Source organism: Amphimedon queenslandica, unplaced genomic scaffold, assembly GCF_000090795.2.
Source record: "Amphimedon queenslandica unplaced genomic scaffold, v1.1 AMPQUscaffold_13522, whole genome shotgun sequence".
In the NCBI taxonomy this organism is placed as follows: Eukaryota; Metazoa; Porifera; class Demospongiae; order Haplosclerida; family Niphatidae; genus Amphimedon; species Amphimedon queenslandica.
Genome location: NW_003546242.1, coordinates 392,381 through 416,681, shown reverse-complemented (window position 1 = coordinate 416,681; position 24,301 = coordinate 392,381). Strand labels below are relative to the sequence as shown.

At 34.6% G+C, this 24,301-nt stretch overlaps 4 protein-coding genes and 1 long non-coding RNA gene across 6 annotated transcripts; 1 reads left to right on the top strand and 4 right to left on the bottom strand.

Moving 5' to 3' along the window:
• Nucleotides 1-110: 110 nt before the first annotated feature.
• LOC100635846 (3-hydroxy-3-methylglutaryl-coenzyme A reductase) lies at nt 111-4,219 on the bottom strand. Its single transcript, XM_019999568.1, has 16 exons — nt 3,836-4,219; nt 3,684-3,786; nt 3,286-3,373; nt 3,149-3,233; nt 2,990-3,095; nt 2,813-2,919; nt 2,010-2,750; nt 1,794-1,957; nt 1,545-1,737; nt 1,388-1,470; nt 1,152-1,329; nt 929-1,099; nt 731-871; nt 522-680; nt 315-472; nt 111-268 (listed from the first exon to the last, which is right to left on the bottom strand). Exons 1-16 carry the CDS (start codon nt 4,061-4,063, stop codon nt 226-228), a joined length of 2,748 nt encoding a protein of 915 aa, XP_019855127.1. The 5' UTR covers nt 4,064-4,219; the 3' UTR covers nt 111-225.
• Nucleotides 4,220-4,531: 312 nt separating this feature from the next.
• On the top strand, nt 4,532-9,250 carry LOC100635719 (collagen type IV alpha-3-binding protein-like). The gene is made up of 15 exons (XM_011405237.2): nt 4,532-4,929; nt 5,015-5,131; nt 5,480-5,578; nt 5,635-5,755; nt 6,569-6,987; nt 7,032-7,127; nt 7,444-7,521; nt 7,576-7,632; nt 7,673-7,762; nt 7,988-8,086; nt 8,133-8,201; nt 8,249-8,312; nt 8,365-8,573; nt 8,717-8,855; nt 9,056-9,250. The coding sequence occupies exons 1-15, from the start codon at nt 4,567-4,569 to the stop codon at nt 9,181-9,183; spliced, it is 2,148 nt and encodes a 715-aa protein (XP_011403539.2). The 5' UTR covers nt 4,532-4,566; the 3' UTR covers nt 9,184-9,250.
• On the bottom strand, nt 9,218-10,925 carry LOC100635593 (arylsulfatase B-like). Its single transcript, XM_003382338.2, has one exon. It carries the CDS (start codon nt 10,852-10,854, stop codon nt 9,373-9,375), a length of 1,482 nt encoding a protein of 493 aa, XP_003382386.1. The 5' UTR covers nt 10,855-10,925; the 3' UTR covers nt 9,218-9,372.
• A 53-nt stretch (nt 10,926-10,978) lies between these two features.
• On the bottom strand, nt 10,979-16,737 carry LOC100635467 (uncharacterized). Its single transcript, XM_011405125.2, has 20 exons — nt 16,176-16,737; nt 15,497-16,110; nt 15,144-15,291; nt 14,981-15,092; nt 14,753-14,904; nt 14,573-14,696; nt 14,358-14,500; nt 14,062-14,155; nt 13,472-13,711; nt 13,261-13,419; nt 13,052-13,217; nt 12,900-13,001; nt 12,750-12,844; nt 12,640-12,696; nt 12,456-12,601; nt 12,262-12,403; nt 12,073-12,207; nt 11,786-11,920; nt 11,429-11,718; nt 10,979-11,363 (listed from the first exon to the last, which is right to left on the bottom strand). The coding sequence occupies exons 1-20, from the start codon at nt 16,676-16,678 to the stop codon at nt 11,084-11,086; spliced, it is 3,837 nt and encodes a 1,278-aa protein (XP_011403427.2). The 5' UTR covers nt 16,679-16,737; the 3' UTR covers nt 10,979-11,083.
• A 5,283-nt stretch (nt 16,738-22,020) lies between these two features.
• LOC109580454 (uncharacterized) lies at nt 22,021-24,282 on the bottom strand. Of its 2 annotated transcripts, none has more exons than XR_002184250.1 (3): nt 23,385-23,621; nt 22,346-22,459; nt 22,021-22,249 (listed from the first exon to the last, which is right to left on the bottom strand). It is a non-coding gene; the product is annotated as an uncharacterized LOC109580454 (long non-coding RNA). The 2 variants fall into 2 exon arrangements; XR_002184248.1 differs by lacking the exon at nt 22,021-22,249 and adding an exon at nt 23,872-24,282 and having other exon boundaries at nt 22,258-22,459; nt 23,385-23,535.
• Nucleotides 24,283-24,301: the final 19 nt, after the last annotated feature.

Sequence of the window (24,301 nt, the reverse complement as noted above, 5' to 3'; positions counted from 1 at the left end):
ATTTACTGTCTACTCATGATGATTGTACATGTAGGTGGGAAAGGTCTAGCTGTCTTGCAAGACCATCAGTACTGTTGTTCGTCCTACATGTACATGTAGTTTTTGTATTATTTAAATTTAAAACAACATAATTAATTTTAATGAAATTTGAAATAAATAAAAATAAGAAAAATACCCGCTACAAAGTACATTATAGATAATACATGTAACAGCAATGATGACATTTCAATTTCTCTGGTTATCATGAGGCAACAGATTAACTTTTGACCTAAAATAGATTTTTTTAAAGGGATAAATTATTAATAAAACAGTACCTATTCATAGTTAAGTGACTCCTAACTAAGTGACCAGCAGCTAGAGCAGATATTAAAGACAGTTCCCCTGCCAAGACAGTACCACAAACCACTCGTGCCAAAAGAGATGAATTATCTCCAGGTTTACCTTCAACTGACGAGCCATTTAATCCCAACATCTGTAAAAAAAATAACACTGATACAGAAGTGTTAAAATGAAAATCTTACTTTAAGACATGACGACTGAGGTGGCAAGAAAGTGCCACCACCAACTGTACCAACTTCAAGAGAAGGCATAGTGCAGCTGATGTAGAGATCACTGTTGGAAGGACCGGTCTTTTCTATTAGTGTGATGCAGTTTGAACTACCCACCACCTGTGCAACATCCTATTGGATACAGGGCACTATAAGCTAATTGGTTATACATGTCTCCTTACTTGACCAGTAGCAATAAAGACAGCAGATACTATATTAGCTGCATGAGCATTAAATCCACCAATTGATCCTGCCATAGCTGATCCAACTAAGTTTTTACTGACATTAAGGTCAATTAGAGAATCGACAGATGTTTTCAAAACCTATACAGAGAGCACATGTTATGTCACAATTAATGTCAATTATAGTCATAACTTTACTTTCTCAACAACATCTGCTGGTATTGTTGCATCACATACAACAGATTTTCCTCTGCCTTCTATCCAATTCACTGCAGAAGGTTTCTTATCTGTACAATAATTTCCACTCAGACTCAATATATCCATATCCGAAAATTGTTCATGGAGGTACTCTAAAGCTTTCTCCACTCCCTGAAAAAGGTAAGGAGAGGATACAATTAAACTAAACAATCAAATCACTCACTTTTGACAGCATGTTCATACCCATTGCATCTCCAGTAGTTGCTCTAAATCTAATATACACTAACCTCCCAGCTACAGCAGTATGTACAGATTGCAACTTTGCATAACGACTAGTCATATTAAAGACGGAGCAGAGATCTTGAAATTTATCAGACGTATCGAGCCAGTACTTAAGAGCACTACATGTACATGTAGTATGCAACAATTAACTTTAACAATATGGAGAAGCAAACTCACATTGCTCTGGAAGCAGTAGGCATCCTAACCACAGGTGCTCTTGTCATACCACCATCCAATACATTGCTGTGAACACCCGAACCCTGCACATATCAAGAGTAATTGTAAAAGCATTCGATACATTCACATGTACATGTACATTGTACATGTAACTCACCATCATCAAAGCTCTGCAGCCTCTATTTGTGCTGGCAATAAGGCAACCTTCAGTTGTAGACATCGGCACATAATACTCTTCATTGTCAAGAAGCAGTGGCCCAGCTACACCAACTGGCATTGGCAGATAACCTATTACATTTTCACAGCAGGCTCCAACTACATGTTTATAATCATATCCAGAATAAGGTAAACTATAAAAACATAATACCATAATTTAACATCATTATATACATGTACATGTAGGTACTTTTCCAGTGACTCTTTATCAGGTAGACAAGATGATACTAATTTTCTGCGAATCAATACACTCCTTTCCATATCTCCCATTACTGCTTCTAATTTATAGGCAGGAATATGTTTTGAGACAACAAGAGACATCACTTCATCATCAGTAAGTTGGGAAGGACCACCCTACATTACAATACTCAAATAATTACTATACATGTACATGTGGCAAATGAACCTTTGATTTGAATATTTCTAAACACTCAGCAAGAGACCTAGGAGTGTTATGAACAGGTATGTTGTTTTCAGAAGATATTTCTGCATTATTAGAGTCTTCTGCTTCAGGTGAATTGCTAATAAAAAAATTGCTATGACTTTCTTCAGTTTGAACTGACACAGATACAGCACTGCTAACAGAACAGCTATCATTTCCTTTATCTGCACATTCTTCAATACCAGAGTCATCACACATGCCACCATGACTTTCCTTCGAATTACAGTTTATAGTGATACTTCTCTTACGAAAATATGCTGTTGTTATATCTCCATCAACAGAAGGAATACCAACAGTTGAAGAAGTCATTTGTTTTGAGCCAAATTGGGATGAAGATATTGTGTTCGTTTTATCGTAAAAGGTATACTTGAGAAGCAAAACAATACCTAACCCTACAGTAACTAATTGATCAGCTGAAAGATGAAATGCTTTCCACCATAAATAATCATGCAATGGAACACGCTCTGTCTCCTGGTAACTTCCTTCCGATTCCACAAGAGCAGGTGCCGTTGACAAATAAAATGACATACCAGTTACTTGTGACAGAAATCGACTGTGAATGTGGACAACTACCAGTCCTAGTGCCATAATGATTTTGACACGCTGAACAACAGGGTTTGGTTTCTTTCTGTTTTCCCCTTCCTGCATGGCTCTAGCTAATTTATCAATATGCCACGTCTTATTAGCAGGGTTATGTGGGCACACCTACATGTATATGTACATGCAAATGATAATAACTCAACATGTAGAAAGTTAATTTAACTGACTTCCAAAATGAGAGCCAATGCAGCAGGGAAAAAGGTCATGAAAACAAGATAATTGGCTATGAGTGACATGCAGCCAAAGTAACAAACTGTCTCCAACTGACGAACACCTACATGTACAAATAACCATATAAACATGATTTTACCAAAAGCATAATAGTCATCAAGGCTATACTATACCTGAAATTGTTCCAATGCTAATAATTAAAACTTCAACTAAAGTATCAAGTGAAAAACTAGGACCCAGAACAGCCATTCCATTGGCTATGTTGTTTCTTACTTCATCCTAATATAGAAATACAATTACATGGTACATTGCACTTTTACTATTAAAATTACTCTGTTGGAAGAAACTGAAGCAAATTCAGCTAATGCAGTAGCTTTAGATAAATCAATTAACAATAAGAAGAATGGAAGAGCTTCACTAAAAAAATTAAGAACATAGTTTATAGACATGTAGCTATGAACTAATTTACCTCAATCCAGCTGCTGAAGAATCAACAAAATATACAATGCCACTACCAAACACAAAGCTAGCAAATATGGTGAATATAGCAGCAATGCCTATTAACAAATAAAATAGGTATGATAAAATAATACAATGAACAACTATGATATAATGTATTATCATACATGTACAATATAGATCAAATTTTAAAAGCCATCACTTTCTAAACAAATTGTCTTTATTTTTACTGATTTATTTTCTAAACGTACATAAAGGTCAAAATGGTAAGTTTTGGTTTTACCAACATTCACATTACACCAAAACACAAAAAATTAGTACATACTATTAACAATAACTTCAATATGACTGGTGTCTGAACATAAATGCAATGCCATACGCAAAATTAAATACAGTAAATACACATACCCAATAAGTATTTTGATCCAACTTTACGAAGATTACTAAATTGATTATAGAGATAAAGCACAGCCAAACTGTTGACAATAATCATCAAAAATGAGTCCGCTTTCTACAAAAAAATAACAATAAAAATGATGCAATAACAAACATAGCCACACCTCTTCTTCAGGGGATTTCTTTTGACACGGTTTGTTCATACCACACACAACACCAAGTTTTCCTCCACTTAAAATACTCATAGACAGGACACAAACAGTCAAAGTTACGGTAGTTACAATGACTTCCCAAGGGTGCGACGAACAAAACCGTCCATGAACTCCAAAATACTTCCCTGATTTAGCTTTGAGTTCGGAAGGAGACATGGTAGTAAACCTTGACGACTTCATGTCTAAGGAAGGACCGACTCTCACAACAGAAAAATATCAGAAGATGTCCCAGAATGTGACCACCACACCATTCATGTACAACTCATGCTATTTCAGTTCACACCATTCCGGCATTCCCTTCAGTCGCGACGCCAACGGTACAGCCCTTTGCACTAAACTTGCCACTACCAGTTTTAGTCACGTGATGATTAGCCATAGGCTTACTTAATATTTTTATGAAGTCACGTGATCAGACTGGTGCAAGTTTTGTGCAAAGCGCTGTACTATAAATACCGTGCTTTGCAGGTTGTTTGACCCAATTTTCGTACTTCCTGCTCACGTGACATGTATTATTAGTATGGGCAAAGTCACGTGATTACGAGTTTGCAAGGTCAAGCAACCTGCAAAGCACGGTATGGTACGTGTCGAGGCCCCGGCCCCTCCCTTCATTGCCACGCCCTAGTCTATGGCCAGAAGTTAATCCCATAAATTAATTATATGGTCATTCGCTCCTCCCAGCTAGAATGGCGAGACTTGTAAAGAACTTCATTGGAGGCATTGCTTTTAAAGTGACTGGAGGAGACGTTTATGAGGTTGAGGATGAGGAAAAAGAAAGTCGGACAGAAGACTTAAAAGTTGGTGAAGAAAGATTAACTGAAGGTGTTGAAGAAGGAAGTTCAACCAGTGATGAAGAAGAGGAAGACAATTTTCACATTAATCACCCTCCATATAAAATGGCCACATTATCTAAGTGGACTAATTACATATCAGGCTGGCAGGATCGTTATGTTGTTGTTCGTGATGGCATTCTTTCATACTATAAATCTGAAATTGACCTTCAGTATGGCTGTAGGGGGTCAATCAGTCTTCATAAAGTGTCTGTTTATGTAAGTATGGGTGGAATGGCACTATAATTTGCAATTCATTTCTAAATTCCGTACTTTATTTTATATGATATTGCATGTTTTGTAGATTCATGAATTTGATGAATTAAGGTTTGATATCAGGGCACATGATTGTACATATTTCTTTCGAGCTGGAGATCCAACAGAAAAGGCATCCTGGGTTGAAGTAATAGAAGCAAACAAGGTACACACTGTGCACCAGAATGGTAATGTTTTGTTTCTATTTTAAGACTCATGTTACTTTCTTTACTATGCATGTATGTACATCTTGCATAATAATAGGCCCTTACATGGCATATGCATGAATGAAAAAAAAAGAGTACATGTCACACAATTGAAAAAAGTACCAGTATTTGTAGTATTTGTCTGTGTAATTCTACATACAATACTGTACAATGCCTTAATGCTTGTGCCATGGCATATGAACTGAGATACTTGTTGAGATGGTACTCTAGTTTCATTTATATTTCATGTACATGTACAGTATAGTCCACATTTTTGTTTCTTCCTGTCTTGATTTTTGTTGCTATAGGCTTATCTTATAGAAAATGGTCCCAAACCTTCCATCGCAAGGCAAGCTTCTATTATTTCACTTTCTGGCCTTTCTCAAGCCTCTACATCATCTTTTAAGGTACATTGTATCTTAAACTGATAACTAAGACATATTAAGTTAATTTGCATGTTTAGACAGGACATGATTTACAAGTAAAATTAGCTGAAATGGAGACCTATCGGGATATTCTCTGTAAGCAGATTGATGTCCTTCAGGCATACTTTGATGCTGGGATTGAAAGTACTATTAGTAATGGTATGTTAAAGCTTTGAACCTGCATGATTATTACAACTGATAATTGTAAGGGATTACTACATGGGTTGTTTTAAAACCAAATTTCTTTAGTCTATTTTCGCATTTGCATTACTTCTGTTATGAGGAAAATAGTCTGTTTTTATACAAAAAGAAACTTCTTTTGCATGTAGTAGTCATGTTTAAAAATGCAACTTGAATTCTAACATGAATTGTAATATATAACTGCACATTGTGTCAAGATTTTTTCATAACTGACTCAATTTGTTTATTAACAAATAGCTGGTTATCAACAACACTGGTAACCATACAGTTATCAAACTAACTTATGATCAGTCAGTTAATTGGTCATCTGAATAACTGTCACGGCTCTATGGTATCATTGGTATGACAGTAGTAAAGTTATACTATGCTAAACATGTAGTAAATATTGCTGCACTAAAAATATATTGTTCATGTAATGAAATAAATGGTAATTTTAGTCATACACATGTACATGCATGTACCAGGTATTCTAGTGTATATTGTTTGTATTTGATTATGTGAAGTGCTTTATGCACTGTAATTTTTAATGGCTAATGTTCTCAAACTGTCATAAAACTATTTTTTGATTTAATACAAAGCACAATGAGCACATGTTAGCTCACTTAGCTCAGATACGTATACAGTACATGCATGTATAATTGTTAAGTTTGAAAATAGCCAATCCATGAAAATATAATAGCACAAGAATGACACATTTCATGTACATTTACATGTACAATTAAGGTATATGTATGTATAATTTACATGTATAATATTATTTGTCTGATCTAGATGATGGAGTCAATGAAGTTGTGAAATCAACAGATTCTATTGATGAATTGCCAGAGGAAGGAGGAGAGCATCATAATGGACGCTATTCTCCCTCTCCCCTTACCAGATCTAGTGAATCAAGTCGCTCATCTAAATTACATGATGCTGGGAGCAGCTCTTCACCTGTGGTTGGCCACCGTTTGACTCCAAAAGGTCACAGAAGAACTGGAAGTGATCCTTTTTCATTTCGTCAGATGCCTCACAATCGATCACCTCTACTTCGATCACATGGTGGTTCAGGTGCTACTTCAGGTGGTTTTGACTTTAGAGGTGAAGCGATTACTTTCAAAGCTACAACTGCTGGTATCCTGTCATCTTTGAAGTATTGCATTGACATTATGAACAAGAGGGAAGAATACTGGCAAAAGAAATTTGAGAAAGTTAGCTTTCAAATATTTTCTTTTATTATTAATAATTTTTTAAGGAACAAGAAAGGAGAAGAAAAGCTGATAGAGCAGCTCACTCAGCTTTAAATGGCCCACGAATACGTGCCTATGAATATGCAGGTCCAGATTTTGAGGTACATGCCTGAACGTACAAGTCTATGCACATGCATATGCACATTAAATTTAGTTTATGTTATTTCCTTTGGAATTTCCTACAGTGACAGTATATGCTATATGCTAGTGTTAAATTTGAAATGTTGTGTGATGTGCAGTGGTGAACAAGTGTAGTGTAATTAGCAATGCACTTGTGCACAACTGCACATTAATGTATTTTGATATTTACAACTACATGTATCACTGATGGGTCAATAAAAGAATTGTGTAGTAAAATCATAAGTATATACATGTACATTGTGTACATGTAAATGTATGTCATATTTTATTATTTAGGAAGGTCCACATAGTGCATTGAATGAGGATGAATTTTATGACGCATTAGAAATGGCTTATCAAGAGGATGAACTTGAAGTGATAATAAATTTAGCATACTTATTATAATTATTGTTTATATTTGATATTTAGATTCAACCATCACAGAATAGTAGTCCATCAAAGGCTGTCTCTCAATCAGACAATAAAGTAATAAATACAATGTAGGCTGATGATTATTGTATGGTAGAATAATGAAGCACAACCACAGATTGAAGCTGTACTAGAGGATATAGTACACAAGCCATATACTGGTCCAGAGCACAAGCTAACTCCATTAGTAAATATTATTACTAGTATACATACATGTAATTTAGATTGCTACTTTTTTAAGTGGGCTCTGTGGTATTCGATGCTATATATGCATGTACATGTACATTGTATTTTGCTTTATAAATTTTCAAGTTTGTGTGATGTCGAAAAGTCACAAGTTCAAAATAAATAAACAACACAGTAATTATCCTGTAGCATACATATAGTGACTTAGTTTTTCATGTAATTATAGGTTAATGAGCATGTTGGTAAATATTCAAAGTACGTGTTTGAACCTGTTGAATCAGGTGATGGTAACTGGCAACTTGCACATGAAGATGGAGATATGAAGGTTTGCCTTATTTCTTAATCTTGTATCTTGTATCTTGCATGTATAGGTATACAGAAGAGAGCTTGAAGAAGATGGTGTGGTTGTTGATCCACTCAAAGCACAGCATATTGTTAAAGTATAATTGAATTGCATTGATTTAAATGCTGTGCATAATGTGAATAGGGTTTGTCTGCTTTTGAGATGTGCAAGTACTTTTTTGACAAAGATACTCGATTGGACTGGGAAGGTAGGTCTTGTAATGTATACAGGTATTGTTTTTATAAGCAATTACTTTTTAGGAACTGTTGAGAGTTTTAAAGTTTTAGATAAATTAGCTGACGATTCAGTTGTATTTCACCAGTTACACAAGCGTGTTTGGCCGTCAACGCAGCGTGAAACTGTTTTTTGCTCTCATATCTGCATGCTAACAAATGCTCCTCGACCTGAAAATATGGTGGGACACACATGGATGGTTTGTAATTTTTCAATGGAGCATCCTTCTGTTCCAGTAAGTTAACTTTTTTGTGGATTTTTGAGATTTACATACATGTAAATTTGGCATCAAATGCATGTACGTACATGTATGTACGTGCAGTTCTTGTTCTAGCTTGTACTTGTAGTATTTTATAGTCTGTTCCAATGTTGTATTAGATAACTTCTAAAATGATACGTGCTACACTTAATGTTGGCTTAGTATGTCAGACTATTATCAACAGGCAAGTCGAACCTGGCCAGGAATCTTCCATTACTCGAGATGATGTTTCTTGTAAAATTATTTATGCCGCTAATGGTAAGTGACACATACATGTACATGTACATGTACATTGATGTGTACTTCTGCCTTGGAATGGTGTTATTGATTTGAACTTACAACAATGTATTACATATTGAATGTGTGTACTAATTTGAAAATGCATTTTGAAACATGCTAACATTACCAACATAAAATTTGTGATTTTAGATTTCACAATTAATTTCATTTTATTATAGTTAATCCTGGTGGGTGGGCTCCACCGTCTGTTGTCCGTACTATTGCTAAAAGAGAAATCACAAAATTTCTGAAAAAAATATCAAGTTGTGCTCAGAAAGCAGTATTAGAACAACCTTTAACATTGTAATTGTTTTTGTCTGTATTGTTTGTTCTTTCGATAATAATATATAGATAATAAACTTTTTTTAAAATAATACATGTTATAGCAAATAGCCAGATAGCACTAATAGCACTTTTTAAAGTAGCAACAACACTAGTATTGTCACACCCTTTCCTATGACAAGACTACAACAATTCAGTTTTGTAGCAGCAGCATTTATTTCCACGGACGCCAATAACCTCCATTTTCCCTCATGTAACGACAAGCGTCTGAGTCGGTGGGGAGTGCTTCAATAGAATGATACCCTTGATCTTGTAGGTCTCTTGGCTCCTCACTATATTTATTATAACGTGCGAGTAAATCTTTGAGCACATCTGGTTGTTCTTTAGCAAGATTATGTCTTTCATTTGGATCTTGTACAATGTCGTAAAGGCAGTATGGGTCACAATCATCTCCTTTAGGGCCATCAGTACATGGGTAGTCTAAGGGACTGTACATTATGCTATCACATGACTTCGTATCTTGAGGCCCTACTATTAGCTTATTGTTACCAACAATAAGTGCTCCTTGATTAGGACGCAAGTTTCCATAGTCGAAGTCATATCCAAGTGGTATCTGCTCATGAAGTGTTTTCTCATTTTCTCCATTTATAATTGGCCAAACATTCATACCATCAACTGGAAACTTCCCAGAGCCAGAATCATCATGATCAATACCAGCTAACTGACAAAAAGTAGTGTACCAGTCAGCAATATGAATAAACCCTTGTGTAGATTTCCCTTTTCTATTAGTTGGTAATAGTCCACCATTAACAAAAGCTAATGATCGAACACCACCTTCATAAAATGTTCCTTTTGATCCCTTTAGTGGATAATTACTGCCCCCACAAGGGGCACCACCATTGTCAGCTGAGATGACAAGCAATGTATTGTCCCACATACCATTGTCTTGAAGCAATTTCACTAAATGGCCTGTGACATTGTCAGCTACGCTAACCATTGCCTGATAAATACGACGATTTTGACATGTAGAATTGGCTGGATATATATTCAGCCATTCATCAGGAGCTTGAAGAGGAGTATGTACATTGTGTAGTGGCAAGTATAGAAAGAAAGGGTCTGATGGGTTGTGATTTGTTATAATGTCAGTCAAATCATCTCTATAGGTATAAGCATCATAAGATCCATTTCTTGAATCGGGACCATCGTTTTTCCAAAAATCGGTTGCACACCCAACCTGTTGGTTCATATGATTTTCTCCACCACCAAGAAAGCCTGACATGGTATCAAAGCCTCTGTTGATTGGTAGGTAAGCCTCTTTGTACAAACCTTCATGCCATTTTCCAATCATATGTGTCTTGTATCTAGCTAACTTTAGTTTGGCAGGTATCATTGTCATTTTTAGGTTAGCACCAACTAGTGCATCCTCTGGTGGATTCCATTGATGAGCATGATGAGGCCAACGACCAGTTAGAAAAGAAGCACGTGATGGTGAACAATATTTAAACACATAATGTCGATCCAATATAAGACCTTCCTTTGCTAATTTCTCAAAATTAGGAGAGTGAATTGCTGGATTTCGGAAGCTGACATCAGCATAGCCCCAGTCATCAACCAATACAAACACAAAGTTTGGCTTTGTACTAAAAGCACTAGCAATAGCAAGTAAGGTCAGCAAGAAGTAGAAATAAAGTGCCATTACTTGAATGATGCAGCAACTTTAAATCATGAATAATAAAACAGATTCATAAAGCCATAAAAGGAAGAGCTAAATTTGCCAAAGCCATAAAAGGAAGAGCTAAATTTGCCAAACAATGGAATACTTAATGTTCTAAGCTAATTCATTTCAAACTTAAAATACTAAAAAATTTTGACCACAACATGGATTTTAACATAAAAATATGCACACTTGTAATATAAGTATAGTTTTAGACTAATTCTGTTGATTTTTCTTGTACATGTACATCACTAAGTTTTTCTGTATTGGTGTTACCATGACAACTTTTTGTACTATTGCTGACATTACTGCGCTCACTAGCTCGTCCGTGGAATTTCCAAATTCCATGGTTAGTCATTCGTAGGTAGGTTGTTGCTTTGGATTCAACTTCTGTAGCTTCACTTACTGCATGAGGCCTTATGTCAGATGAAATTCTTTTGCTTTTTGTCTTTGTTAGGAACTTTTTCTTCATTTTAGGCAATATGATCATGCTAATAATAAAAAGTGTAAGAATATCTAGCATTAATATTCACTCTACTTGATCTTTCTTATTTACCTGCCCCACATAATTAGTGAAATAGATGACACCAGTAAAACACTGTAGTATAGCACTCCCCCAAGAACACTGACAGCAGAGTATCTTTGTATCTCCTCACTGCATCTTCCATATTCCGTTACGTATGTAGTTTCTTTAAAATAAATTGGAAGTCTTGGAATTAGGAGCACATAAATCAAAAAAGTGACAATGGAAAATATAAATTCTAGCCAGTTTGCTGCAGGCATGGCATATGGTTGAAGATAAAGGAATAGTCCCATTGTAATGCAGTAAGTAATGAAGACTGGATACTATGAATAACAAATAAAATGTGTATGCATTTGCAATTAATGAATTATCATGCCATAAAACACTGACCTGATTACCAGGAAAAGGCACAACCATCAGCAATAATAAGAATCTCCTTACTAGCTCAATACAATACCACCACTTGTACTCCTTTTTAAACCAAACATGTAATCCAGATTGAAGCCTATGCAACCATCTTATATTCTGTATGAAATAGATTAAAATAATTAATATAGACTAGATCTATATACATTTTAATAACAAAGATCTTTTTTAAATTTAATTATACTTGTAGCTACTTTGATTCAAACATCATGTAATGTAATTATTAATACCGATAAGTAGATCTACTGTACCTCAAACTTTTTTATTGAAAGTAAAAGAGTAACTGGTATGGCAGCAACACAAATAAAAAGAATTAATATTGAGAAAATGCCTAACAGAGCATGTTCATTTCTGAAGCATAAAATACTACCATCTATAAACCATCTCTAAAATAAAAAAGAAGAAACAAATTAAGTAATATAATAAGAAAAATTGCTAACAGATTCTGTTGTTCCATTAACTGATATTCTAGGGCAATTTAAAGCAACAAGAGAAGTGTGAACTGCTTGAGGATAAAGAACAACAAGTAGCAGCCACACAGAAGTCCAGTTACCATAGGCCTTTAAACGTAAAAATTTCCAGCTAATAATAAAGTTATAAATTACGTAATTGTGACCATTTATCTGAAACTTACATAACTGCCAGTATTATTGGTGTTATTACCAGTGCAAGAGCTATAGGTATTAACTTAAATGCATGTGTAGCTACAGGACTTGCATTTGAATACAAACAAAAGTCGTAGGGAAAGTAAAGTCCAATGGCACTTCCCACATACTGAAGCTACAAAAAAATTAATAAATAAAAAAAGAATAACTTACATAAGGCTTGATGTTTGCAAATTCATTCTGAAATACTTCTACACCATAAGGAAGAAACTGCATGTGCAAGTAGTATAATATCAATGTATCATTTTTGAGTAGTGGCTAACTTGAATATAGAATACACATGGGAATAATAATGAAGGATAATTTATGCTTAAGTAGAATCTTAATACGACTATTATGATGCAAATATCAATCAGCACTAGAATAAAACGACATCACTGTAAAAATAATTAAGATTATTATTGTATATTTACCTAATGTTACTATTAGTAAACTAAATGCATCATGGCAAGTGGTACATTTATTCAAAAGAGCACTAACTCCTTTGCCATTGCGGCATTCACCACATAATACACCTAAAATATAATATACATGTAATTGTGTTTATTGCAATTTCATAGCTTACCTTTTCTATTACAGTTACATTGAGAGTCTGGAGTCTCCAAGTTGAAGGTATAAATACATTCTGTGGGCAAATCTCTAGTTGTAAAACAGCGGCAGTATTGAGTAGGGCAATGATATAATGCCAATCCATCATTGTTGTTGCTATCAGTAGTTGCCCAATAGGAATCCTTTTTGAAAGCAATGAATTCATTTAATGCAATTTTGCTTTACTTGGAACATCGGTCCTTTATTGCTACAAGTAATGATATCTTGATTATCAAAGTTACAAGTGCATTTCATAAATTCTGCGTTGCTTTCAAAAGATGTAAGAATGAAACCAGGTGGACAGTCTCTCAACTTGATGGAAAAATTAGAAACTGTTGTTGCTTCCTACATGTAAACAAAATTACTATGAGAGAATGAATGATTACTTTGTACATACTAAATTAAAGACATTATATATGGTCAGATCATACATCCCATTAGTATTAGCTCCTGTGTGAAGTATCACTTGTTTTATTGGCAGCTCTGACTCATTTGTATAAAATGATACAGCTGGTTGCATTAAGACATCATTTCTTTGAGACGATTCTAGTACTCTGAGAGGAGCAGCAACAGGTTCATTAAGTTCATCTACAACTGATAGATTCAACTGAAACATTTCCCCAGGATAAGTAGTGACCTATTATAGCATACATGCATGTATGTCATTATGTGTTAAAAAATTATGCAATTTTTGCCAATTAAGTTATACTGCCACTAGTTTCAAGTTTCATTTAATTTAATATAGTTAGATACAATTATTAAAATTACACCTATTGGTAATAGAAATTTTGGGTAAAATTTTCTATGCGTCATTAACATATCCATAGCTACAATGTACCTGTATGTATTAATAGATTGGTAATTATGGTCATTGTTAGACCCATGCATGGATAGTTAAGTACGATGGTAAATAAAAAGTATAATGTATCTGTATACCACAAGTATAAGCTGCATGTTTAATGAAAAATTATCACTAATTTAACTCACAATGTTTTCCAAGCTGTCAATTCCAACAGCTGATGTCTGCACATACCACTGAGGATTGGTTTTGTTTGTATCATGAAATGTGTTAGTATTTACTCTATTAATAATGAATACATTATAGCCGCAATACACTACCAGCAAAGTGTATTATTACATGTACTTGTGACAAAATATTAAAAAATTATATTGAAAGGGTCCAATAAATTTTTAAAAACAAAACTTATAACAATACTATCAAGCTCATTAGCTAAACAGTCACAATCTTTTTGTCATAATTAATAAATTGCATAAAAAGTTACCCATAATTAATGAAATTCCATTTCAAAACTTCTTCACTCTTAAAAAAGGGATCTTTCAACTGACTCCAAGAGCATGGGTACAGCAACTCAGTGTAAGCAGCTGCACCAACAATTGCCTTGTTACCAGAAAAAGTCATTTTGACCTAAACTCAAATTAAATGCCAGTATGCATGTATATTTCATTGTGAATAATATACACAATTAAATTATTTTACATCTTTCCATTGATTTGGTGTAATTCTTATGTCTTCGTAAAGTAAGAAACACAATGGATTATAAAGTAGTTGAGTGAATGCAGTTAACAAACGTTGAGTTCCTGATATCAAAGCAGCTCCCAAGCTATAGAAATAGAATACAAAATTTATAGTTTTAATATCAACAGTGATTATAGTAACCTTCCAGTATTGTTGTCAAAAACAATTTCTGCTCCTTTATGTAGCATTATCTGCCCAAATGAATTTAATTGAAAAGCACCTCCATTAGTGCCAACTGTAGTAGTATTAAATATTTTAAGACAACCTTTTACAAATGCAATGGCATGAACTACCTATAAATAACATTATTAGATACTGACTTTAAAATGTAAGTATAGACAAAAATTATAGTCATTAAATTGATATTACTTCAATTGCTCCTCCGATGTTACTGTCAAATACTATCATTCCATCAAATGTCACTGGTACATATAAAGCAGAGAGAGCTGGAGAGTCTACAGCCTCGTTACTAGAAAAGGTGCTAGCACAAAACATATAAAATATCCTGGAGATTACTTTAACTTCTACTTACCAGTTTACAATTTCTACTGGAGATCTGCGTTGAGAGCTAAATGTGTCAAGAGTGACAAGGGCTATTGCACTAATATGGACTGCTTTATTTCTGGTGAAATTACAATTCTCAAATCTGGCAAAAGTAAACGTCTGGGCACTAGAAAAACCTAATGCAATTCATGAGCACTTATCAATATTAGTACACAATAATTACATGTAAAAACTGAAAATTACATTACAGTGATCACACTGATTAAAATGAAGGGAATTGGGTGCTTGACTTTGATAACATATGCCATGCATATGTTATTATAATTGCTCATACCACAACAATATAATTATTGGTTATGACATAAACCACAGCAAATGTACCTGGTCTACCAGGAGAAGGATTCACAGTAGCACCACCTTGAAATGCAGTGTTGGCAATAAAGCTGGACTTTTTGACATAAATTGACGAAAAAGCAATATTAGTGGTGCTATCAACAGTTGATGAGAACAATCCACCAGCTCCATATTCACTGTCATTTTCAATAAAATAGCTTCCTTCTACAATTACAGTGTGATTTGACATAGGACCAAAAACAATATATAAGCCACCTGCCCAAACCAATGCTCTATTTTTTTTAAATGTACAATCAGTTATGTAGGCTTTCACACTTTTATTAGGAGAATTTAAAGTAATACCCAATCCACCACCTCTCCCAGTGAAAATGTTTTTAGTAAAAATATCATTTGTAGACCGAGAAAGTTCTGGCGTTGGTAGCGCAGAGTTATTGTAGAAAGTAGATTCAGTTATGTTTATGATTGGTTCTACACCATTTCTTTCACTTAGTGAGTCTATAGTGATTGATAGACCTCCTGAATGAATACTGTAAAACTGATTTTTTAAAGTGTCGGTTACCGGACCACAATTGTTAAAACTACAGCTGATTATCATAATTTCAAAGGAGTTGAGAATGTCAATAGCTCCCTCAACAAAATAACTATATAAAAATGTTTAGATAAATATAAATCAAAATTACTTCTGCAATAATTCTATTAGGGTTACCTGAAACTACTGTCTTCAATTCTGATGCTAGCTACTCTTCGGATTCCAATAATACCAGGAGATCCATCAAAATCAATTCCTCTAATGTTAACATATTCTGCATCATTAAACTGGAGGACATAAAGTGGCTGAAACCGCTTCAAAGAGCTTATGATGACACTGCTAACGTTAAATATCACTTTTGCTACATCTTGGGATTGACATAGCAGTACTACACTCTGATTAAAAGAGTAGATGTACCTAACTATATATGTCCCTCCTCTTAATAGTATCTTGGTACAGTTATCACTAGTTATATTTTGACTTGTAAGACTCAAGGCATCTTCAAGGGAGCTACATTCATAATACATGTCATCAAGGGCTGAGAGTTCTGTGAGCTGACATTCTTTTACTGTAGATGAATCAGATACATATATTTGTACATCACAATTATCTTCTCTGGGAAAAGCAAGGCCTGTAGAGACAGTCAATAGAAGGAAAAAAAGAAGACAGCACTTCTCCATAACAGACTGGCAGGCCACAACTATAGTGATGATGTGTTAAATTAGTTTCACCAAAAAAGGGCATCACAATGTTATCATAGTCTAAAAGGTCAATCACAGTAATAGCTGTAGTATCATGATAACAATAACAACATGTACATGACAAGTACAAAAACAGAAACTAAAATTAAACACTAACAATAACTACATCTATTTATTAGTATGAGATCCATACTGCTGCGGTAAAACCTGCTCGTCATCAGAAAGTAAAGCCAGTAATGGTTCTCGATACTCATGTGTACTCTCGTGTAGCTCCAATACCTGCTTCTTTAACTGGTTACTAGTGGTTTCCTCTGGCTCCACTAGGCTGCTATTAATGGGTTGAGGAGAAAAAGGAACTGAAGTTTTGTGAACTAATTTTCTCATTTTCAGAAAATTGATTATGTTAAAGCGATAAAGAATTATGCATATGGCCCCAAGCAAAAAGACCAGTAATGGTATAATGGTAAGTATGTATGTGGCAACCACAACTATTGTAGCAATCCATTCATCATGAGTGTAAATATACGTGGGATTATTCTTTTCATTGACGAATGATGCCAGAAGAATAAGATCACACAAAAGAAGCATGTCAAGAGCATTGAGCCATTTGTTTTGGTAAGATTGCAAAAGAAAATGAATTCCAGTAATAAGCACTAACAGCAATTGAATAGCAATAGTGAAGTAATCAAAAGTAAGGATGAGCATCCAGATAATCATATAAAGACCAGGGTACCAGCGATACTTATCTCGACAACATGCCTGAAACTGGTCAAGAAGTGGTTTAATACGAAACAAATTTACTTTCATGGCCAGACATGGCGAAAATAAAAGTACCAGCACAAATGGAAGTACTATAATGAGTAGAATACCAATTGCAATTAGAGCCAGTGGTATGTGTGCACCAGTAAAGAAAACTATTTCTGGGTCAATTGTCACACGTACTGTTGTAAGAGAGCCAGAAGTGAATCTTTTAAATTTAAGAATACGAATACTAGTATCTGACAAAGACCAAAAAGATAGTAGCAAGAAGATGCAGATAGAATGAACAGGAGATGTTGTGATCTTTCTATGGATTCGAGGATACTTTCTAGCGACAATTACAGATATTAATAGGACAATTCCAACAATGAGTGACCCTAAATAATGAAAGGCATAGTTTTCTAATAAAGATAAAGAGGAGAAGAAGCACCAAGGTATCTCACCAAATATCTCCATATTTAAAAGAAAAACAGATGTGTAGAAAGACGTAATGATTTTCAACATATAAAATTCTTCGTAATATCCAAATGAGAGTCTACTGATGACAGCAATATAGAATAATGGGCCATAGAGGTAACCCAATCCAAAGGAGAAAGTCGTACTAATAATTATTATAATCAAAAAAGAGAGTAGGAGTTGAAAGAGAATTACAAGTACTAAAATGACATAAGGTTGCCAAGGTCTACATTTGCTTAAAGGGACACATTGTACCCCTTGAAACGACATTGTAGCTTCAATATTGCATCTGGTACAAAGAATGCCCCCATGATAATTATCACACTGATCATCTTGCTTGGCAGGTAAGATGGAGTACATTGATGTACCCTGGTCAGCTCCTATGCCCGTAGGACATGCATCTTTATCAACTCTACAATTCATATACTCACACTTTGCCATTGCAAAAAAATCTTGGCCATCTTTGTTAAGTGTCCCATACCAGTAGCCTTTGATAACACACACATGACCTGCAGCTAGTGAGCATATGTAGCCACTGTGATCGCTCCATGCACATTGACAGGACAAAGCTGACTGGTTGTATAAAAAACCAAGAGGACATGAAACAATTTTTAAATACAGCCATTCTTCGTTTGTGTAACGACACTTAAAACGGAGTGTAGGCGAAGAGTATTGATCAAAATCATCTATATCTGATGCTAACAGTTTTAAATCTGATGTGAACACTTTATAGGATAGTGTTATCTCTGTTGTTCCTTGTAATTGAAGGAGGCCATTATTGCTCCCCTGACAAGTAATGATCTGGTCATTGCAACCAAGGTATACAGTTGCAATACAAGATGTTTGCTGGCCAAATGCCCCATAGAGGCTAGCATTGATCACAATATTTTGTCCAGGGAAGAGTTTCATTGTATCTTTTATGTTAGTATTACTAGATATGGCTGTTATAGAAGATACAGATGATCCAAAACCCAATTGAGAGTTGTATTGATCTGAGATATTAAAGCACCTGTAAAGATAAGAATTCCAGCAACTGTTATCAACTGTATTTGGATCGCTAAAAAATATGTTAGGTCCACTACTACTTGCTTTGTTTCCACTCATATGAACATTCAAATTACAATCACTGTCTTCAATAAAGCACCAATCACCAAAGCTAACTTCTTCAGTGATACCAATGTAAATTGCTCCACCATACAATGCAACATTGTCCAAGAAATTCACACTTGTCAGTGAATAAACTTTAACGGTAGTGGCAGTTGATACAACTACTCCTCCTCCATTGCGCCCCACATTGTGAATAAAAGCTAGCTGGCCCGATAAATACAGTATTGTATCATGAATGTACATTGCAGTACCAGTGTTATTGATAAAATTCGAATCACTCAGAAATATGGTTTCATTTGTGATAGAAACTACTCCATCATTCAATAAACTTGACATACTATTATTAGCAACCGTAATATTTGTGATATTGACAATGGAAAACATTTCATATGGACAAAAATCTCGTTTAAGAATTATTGCTCCTCCCCTATTATTCTTGAAAAGGCTGTCAGTAATATGTATGATCCCTGATCTAGTCACATTAAAATGCTGTATGTTAATTGCATTGCCTACATTGGACATCATAGTGTTGTTCTTAATGACGGCATTGACACTTGTTTCAGTCAAATCTGAAAAGTACAGAGCTATCAATTGACCAGAATTCGAAACATCATTGTCTTTGAAAACATTGCTGTCTGAATAGATTTGAAACTCATCTACATCTGGTGAGTACAACCCAGCCCATATAATCCTTCCATAGTTACCATGAGAATTTGTAAATGTGTTTTGTTCAAAACTAAAAGAAACATGCTTGGCCTTACAAAATGGCATCATAATTGCAATTTCAGCTATAGTCTTAAACGAAATTCCAATGTCAGTATTAATACTGTTATTACTAAAGACACACCTTCTAACAACTCCAAATACAGTGAAGTTTAAGTTGACTGGCTGAATGTAGTATGCTAGTGTAGCGGATGGTGTACTTTCTGACTGGTACTGTCCAACATTATCAATGAAAAAACTATCTTCAATTATGTATGACGATGATATAGTTGGCAGACGAGATTCATTCACGCCCAACTGTTGTACCAATGAGATCTGCCCATAAAAGAATTTATTTGCCACAAATTGACTAGATCCAATGTAAACCTGTCTCGTTCCTTCAAACAACAAATCACCAGAATTGCTAATGATGCAATTCTTCATAGAAAAAATGTCAATGTTTAATAGATGGAAGCCATAAACTTTTCTTTCCTCAAACAAATGACCTCTACAATCGTTAAATTGCAACCCATCAATAGAAACTGATACATTTGCCTCATGTAAGTTAGGCAAAGTATTAATGTGAATATAGCCACCATGAGTACAATGTATTACCATAGGACCTGCAGCAATAATAGAAATGTTGAGATCAGAGCTGTAAGTCACATTCACTGGACTAATTGAGTGAGAATAAGTGACAATTATAATAACAGCTTGTGTAGGCCGAGTTTCCTCAAGTTGCATTAGAGTATAATTTAAACTGTGACATGGCTTTTCTTGATTAGTGAGACACGAAGGCGTATCACGACCAAACTGACTTACTGTTATAGTAGTAAGAACTGAAGCATGGGGCCTTTCAATCAACTGCGTTATAATAAAAAGAAGGAATAAAGCTGCAATTGACTTCATCATTACTGCTTTATCTCTGCTCTGTCAGCTATCTTGTGATGTCATTACAATGCATGCCAGGTAATAATTTGCTAAGGTGACTGTTATCACCACATTCCATTACCATAGTATACTGACAGTAAATTGCATTCCAGCAAAAAAGGTCAATAGTTATCAGCTTTTATAGATTCACTGAAAGTATGTTTCAGAAAATGATGTTGATATGCTGAGAGTGTGTGCTGATCAAAGAACAAGCAATGAAGATGTTTCTATTACTTTTTTGAACTAACTTTAAAGGAGTCTAGCCTGGGCTCTTAAAGTTCCCCCTGCATTATGCCATAACTAGCTCTATTTACAAAAACCTCTTAGGAATTGTTCACATTTAAGTCCGTAACTAGTCTGGTCACACGTGACCAGACTAGTCTGTAACCAATTGGCTTTTTGAAGTTTACCTAAACGTCACAGGTAGCATGCTCTATTCATGGCACTTGGTGAAGGTTACATCATTGCTATAGTTGCTGTGTTGCTTGAAACAGGTAATCAGTTGTATGCTATAAGATATATTTAATCATCATTAAAACAGACATTCAGTTTTGTTTGTAACCACCTTTCCTACACTCTCTCAAACATAGTTAGGATTATGATTATAATAGCCTATGTGGTATTACATGGACTGAAACTAGTTGTGTACAGATTTGCCAAGTAATCACAGAGTCTGACAGAGATAATGATCTTTTACTAGTTTTTGTTTATACTTCTGCTGCCATATTTTTGGGTGCTACGTGTACATATAAATACAGGAACACTTAGATACAGCATGTATTATTTATTTTTCTTAAGCAAGGCTTAAAAGTAATGGCTACTTTAGTAATATGATGTAGGTGTAGTTATATACATAATGCAGACATATGTTTTCAATGTTTTCATCGTTTCAAAGTTTCAAAGTTAAAATTTGTGAAAAGACTCATAATAAAAATAAATCTCTTGGTTTATAAGTGGATGAAGAACATAATCTTTAGTACAATCCTGGCCTTCTTTTTGTAATAATAGATCATCACTTGGATATTGATTTTTAGCTCTAATAAGGGTGTTAGGGCCATATAATCAACCAGCTTTTCTTCACTATCAGCTTCAATCAATTGAGCCATGCTTCTACATGAGTAGTGCAAAAACGTCACAGCATATCACTTCCAGGACCAAGCATCAATAGCTCTGTATTTGGTATTATCTATGATATAAAAATTGCTTTGAGACCTGTACAAGGACACAAACATTACTCTAGACAACCCAATAATGAAGATGGTGGAGGTACACAAGTTTAACTCAGGCAGTGGTTACATTTTAGTTTTGCTATTTATGTGATTGAGAATACATATCCATCTCCAGTAGGGGACAAACAAACCAATATATGATATTTTCATACAAGATATTTGAATGAAAATTAAGCATCCTTGATTATAAGAAAACAATCATTACACCAGAATCTTCTGATGACAAAAAGAAGTTTAGCATAATTTGAAAGTCACTATAGCAAGTCATTTTTACACAGATAGCAAGTCATTGGTGTTTTTTGCACAGAACTGAATCCAGGCAATCTCTTAAACATATTTGTGAAAGTGACTAGAGTTCAAATTGCACCTATAGGGAAATGTTTGAAATTTTATTAAAAGAGGCAAACGAATTTCAAAAGAAGCATCATCAAATGCCTTAATGTCTATTCATAAATGGGCTGACCTATGATGGACATGTACACATCTATATGCTGTGCAGCAACTCAAAGAAGCTCTGTCTCCATGTTGCCTTATGTATATGGGAACTGATAACAATTTTACACATCAAGAGTTATGCCTAAGACGGAAGTACGTTAAAAATAAACTAAAAAAGAGGCATCACAACAATCAATCATAAATTCTGTGACACTCTTTTGTTAAAGACCATGAGAATAACATCACTACCAGTGACCCATTATCCCTTAATTAAGGGAAATCACTGCACACACCGCTGATCAAAAATTAGCTAGCTACAAATCTTCATTCCTTACTCTGGGTACAAGATATTATACACATGGGGTCAAGCTCAAAAGTAGGCTACAAGCCACCAATATTGCTAAACGTCAGGGAACCTTTTTTAATTGCTAGTTCAGTCCACCTGCACATTTTTTTTAAAACTTCTGGAAATACTAAGTAAAATTTTGATGCAGTTAAACATTTAGAAAATTTGGAGTGCTAAAATTTGGCGAATTGACTCTAAAAGAGGTTTGGAGGTTAGAATTTTGGCGAAGTTTTAACTCTGAGTATGCTTCTATGGAGTCTTATCAAATTGAAGACTAAAAATTTGGCGAATGGACCTCAATTTGCCAAAGTTTTACTCCACCAAATTTTCTAGCTAACAGTAATAAAAGCTTCACCAAATACTGGTGACATTCCAGATGCCTTAATTAACTACTAAGAAGTAATGAGTACATCCATCTACAACTGCATGTACCTCAACAAGAAATACAGATGAAGCCCTTTTTAGTGAGCTTGACAAACCACTAATGTGTAGCACACAGCAGGGTCAAGTGATAATGGAAATAGCAAAGAAGAAGGTGTTAATCAGGAGCAAAGTCACTCTTTCATTGAAATTGTCTTGGATACACAGTGTGAGCAAAATGTGAGCAAAATACGTAGTTGAAAAAAAAAGTTGCCAATTAAATTAAAAAGCACACTCATAGTTGCCACTAACTAAGGAAACAATTACAAACCCAAAATTAAGGGTACCAACATACATGTACCTTAATTCCAACTCCAAAGAAAATGAAAGACTCCCCTATCTCAGTTTGCTTTACCTTTTTGGCGACAAATTTTTCTTATAAGTAAACAAACAGCAGTGTGGCTCTTTAATAGCAACAAAGAAGTTTTCACAATCAGTGTGTTCAAAATAACCTAATCAAAAAAACAGAGAAATCATCAGATGGGACAAATCCCTGTACTGGTCTTTAGCAAAAAATTTCATAGTGGTAAGAGATGTGAGCGTAATTAAAGGAAGTAAAAATTAGAAATTAAAACAAAATGAGTACTGGAATTTTGCAAGCATAAAAATAAAAAAAGGACAAAATGGGACTATTATTCGTTCATCAATGAAAAAATTGGAGTGTTATGTACATATACACTATAAATAAAAGTTTGTAAAATAGTAGAAGCACAAATGTATTATTTTACAAAAATTAAATGCATATGCACATACCAAATGATGCATTATTAATAAGGAAAATTCCAAACCTGAAAAAAACCTAACGTTTATACCATCAGAATAGCAACTTGGAGAGTTCAGAATCTCTGGCTTATGGATACAACCACTACAAATATGACATAAGCAACAGAACATAAGGGCTCACTTGATTACTTGCTTTGAAAGCGGCAAACTCACCATGATTTTTCCATTCAAAAAAATCGCTAGGCATAGCAGGAAAAATTCTGAAGAAACACATGTTATTATTATTATTATTATTATTATTATTAAACAACTTCACAGCACATACAAAATATACAAGAATAAACATTAACCGATAAGAAACAAAAAGGTTGAGAAAGTGCTGAAGGACTGCAAGAGAGCAGCCTTTAATAAGTAATAAGGTAAAAGAGTAGAGGAAGGGTAAGAGTGGAACAGGAAAGAGAAAGGAAATAAACAAAAAGAAAGGAAAGACATATA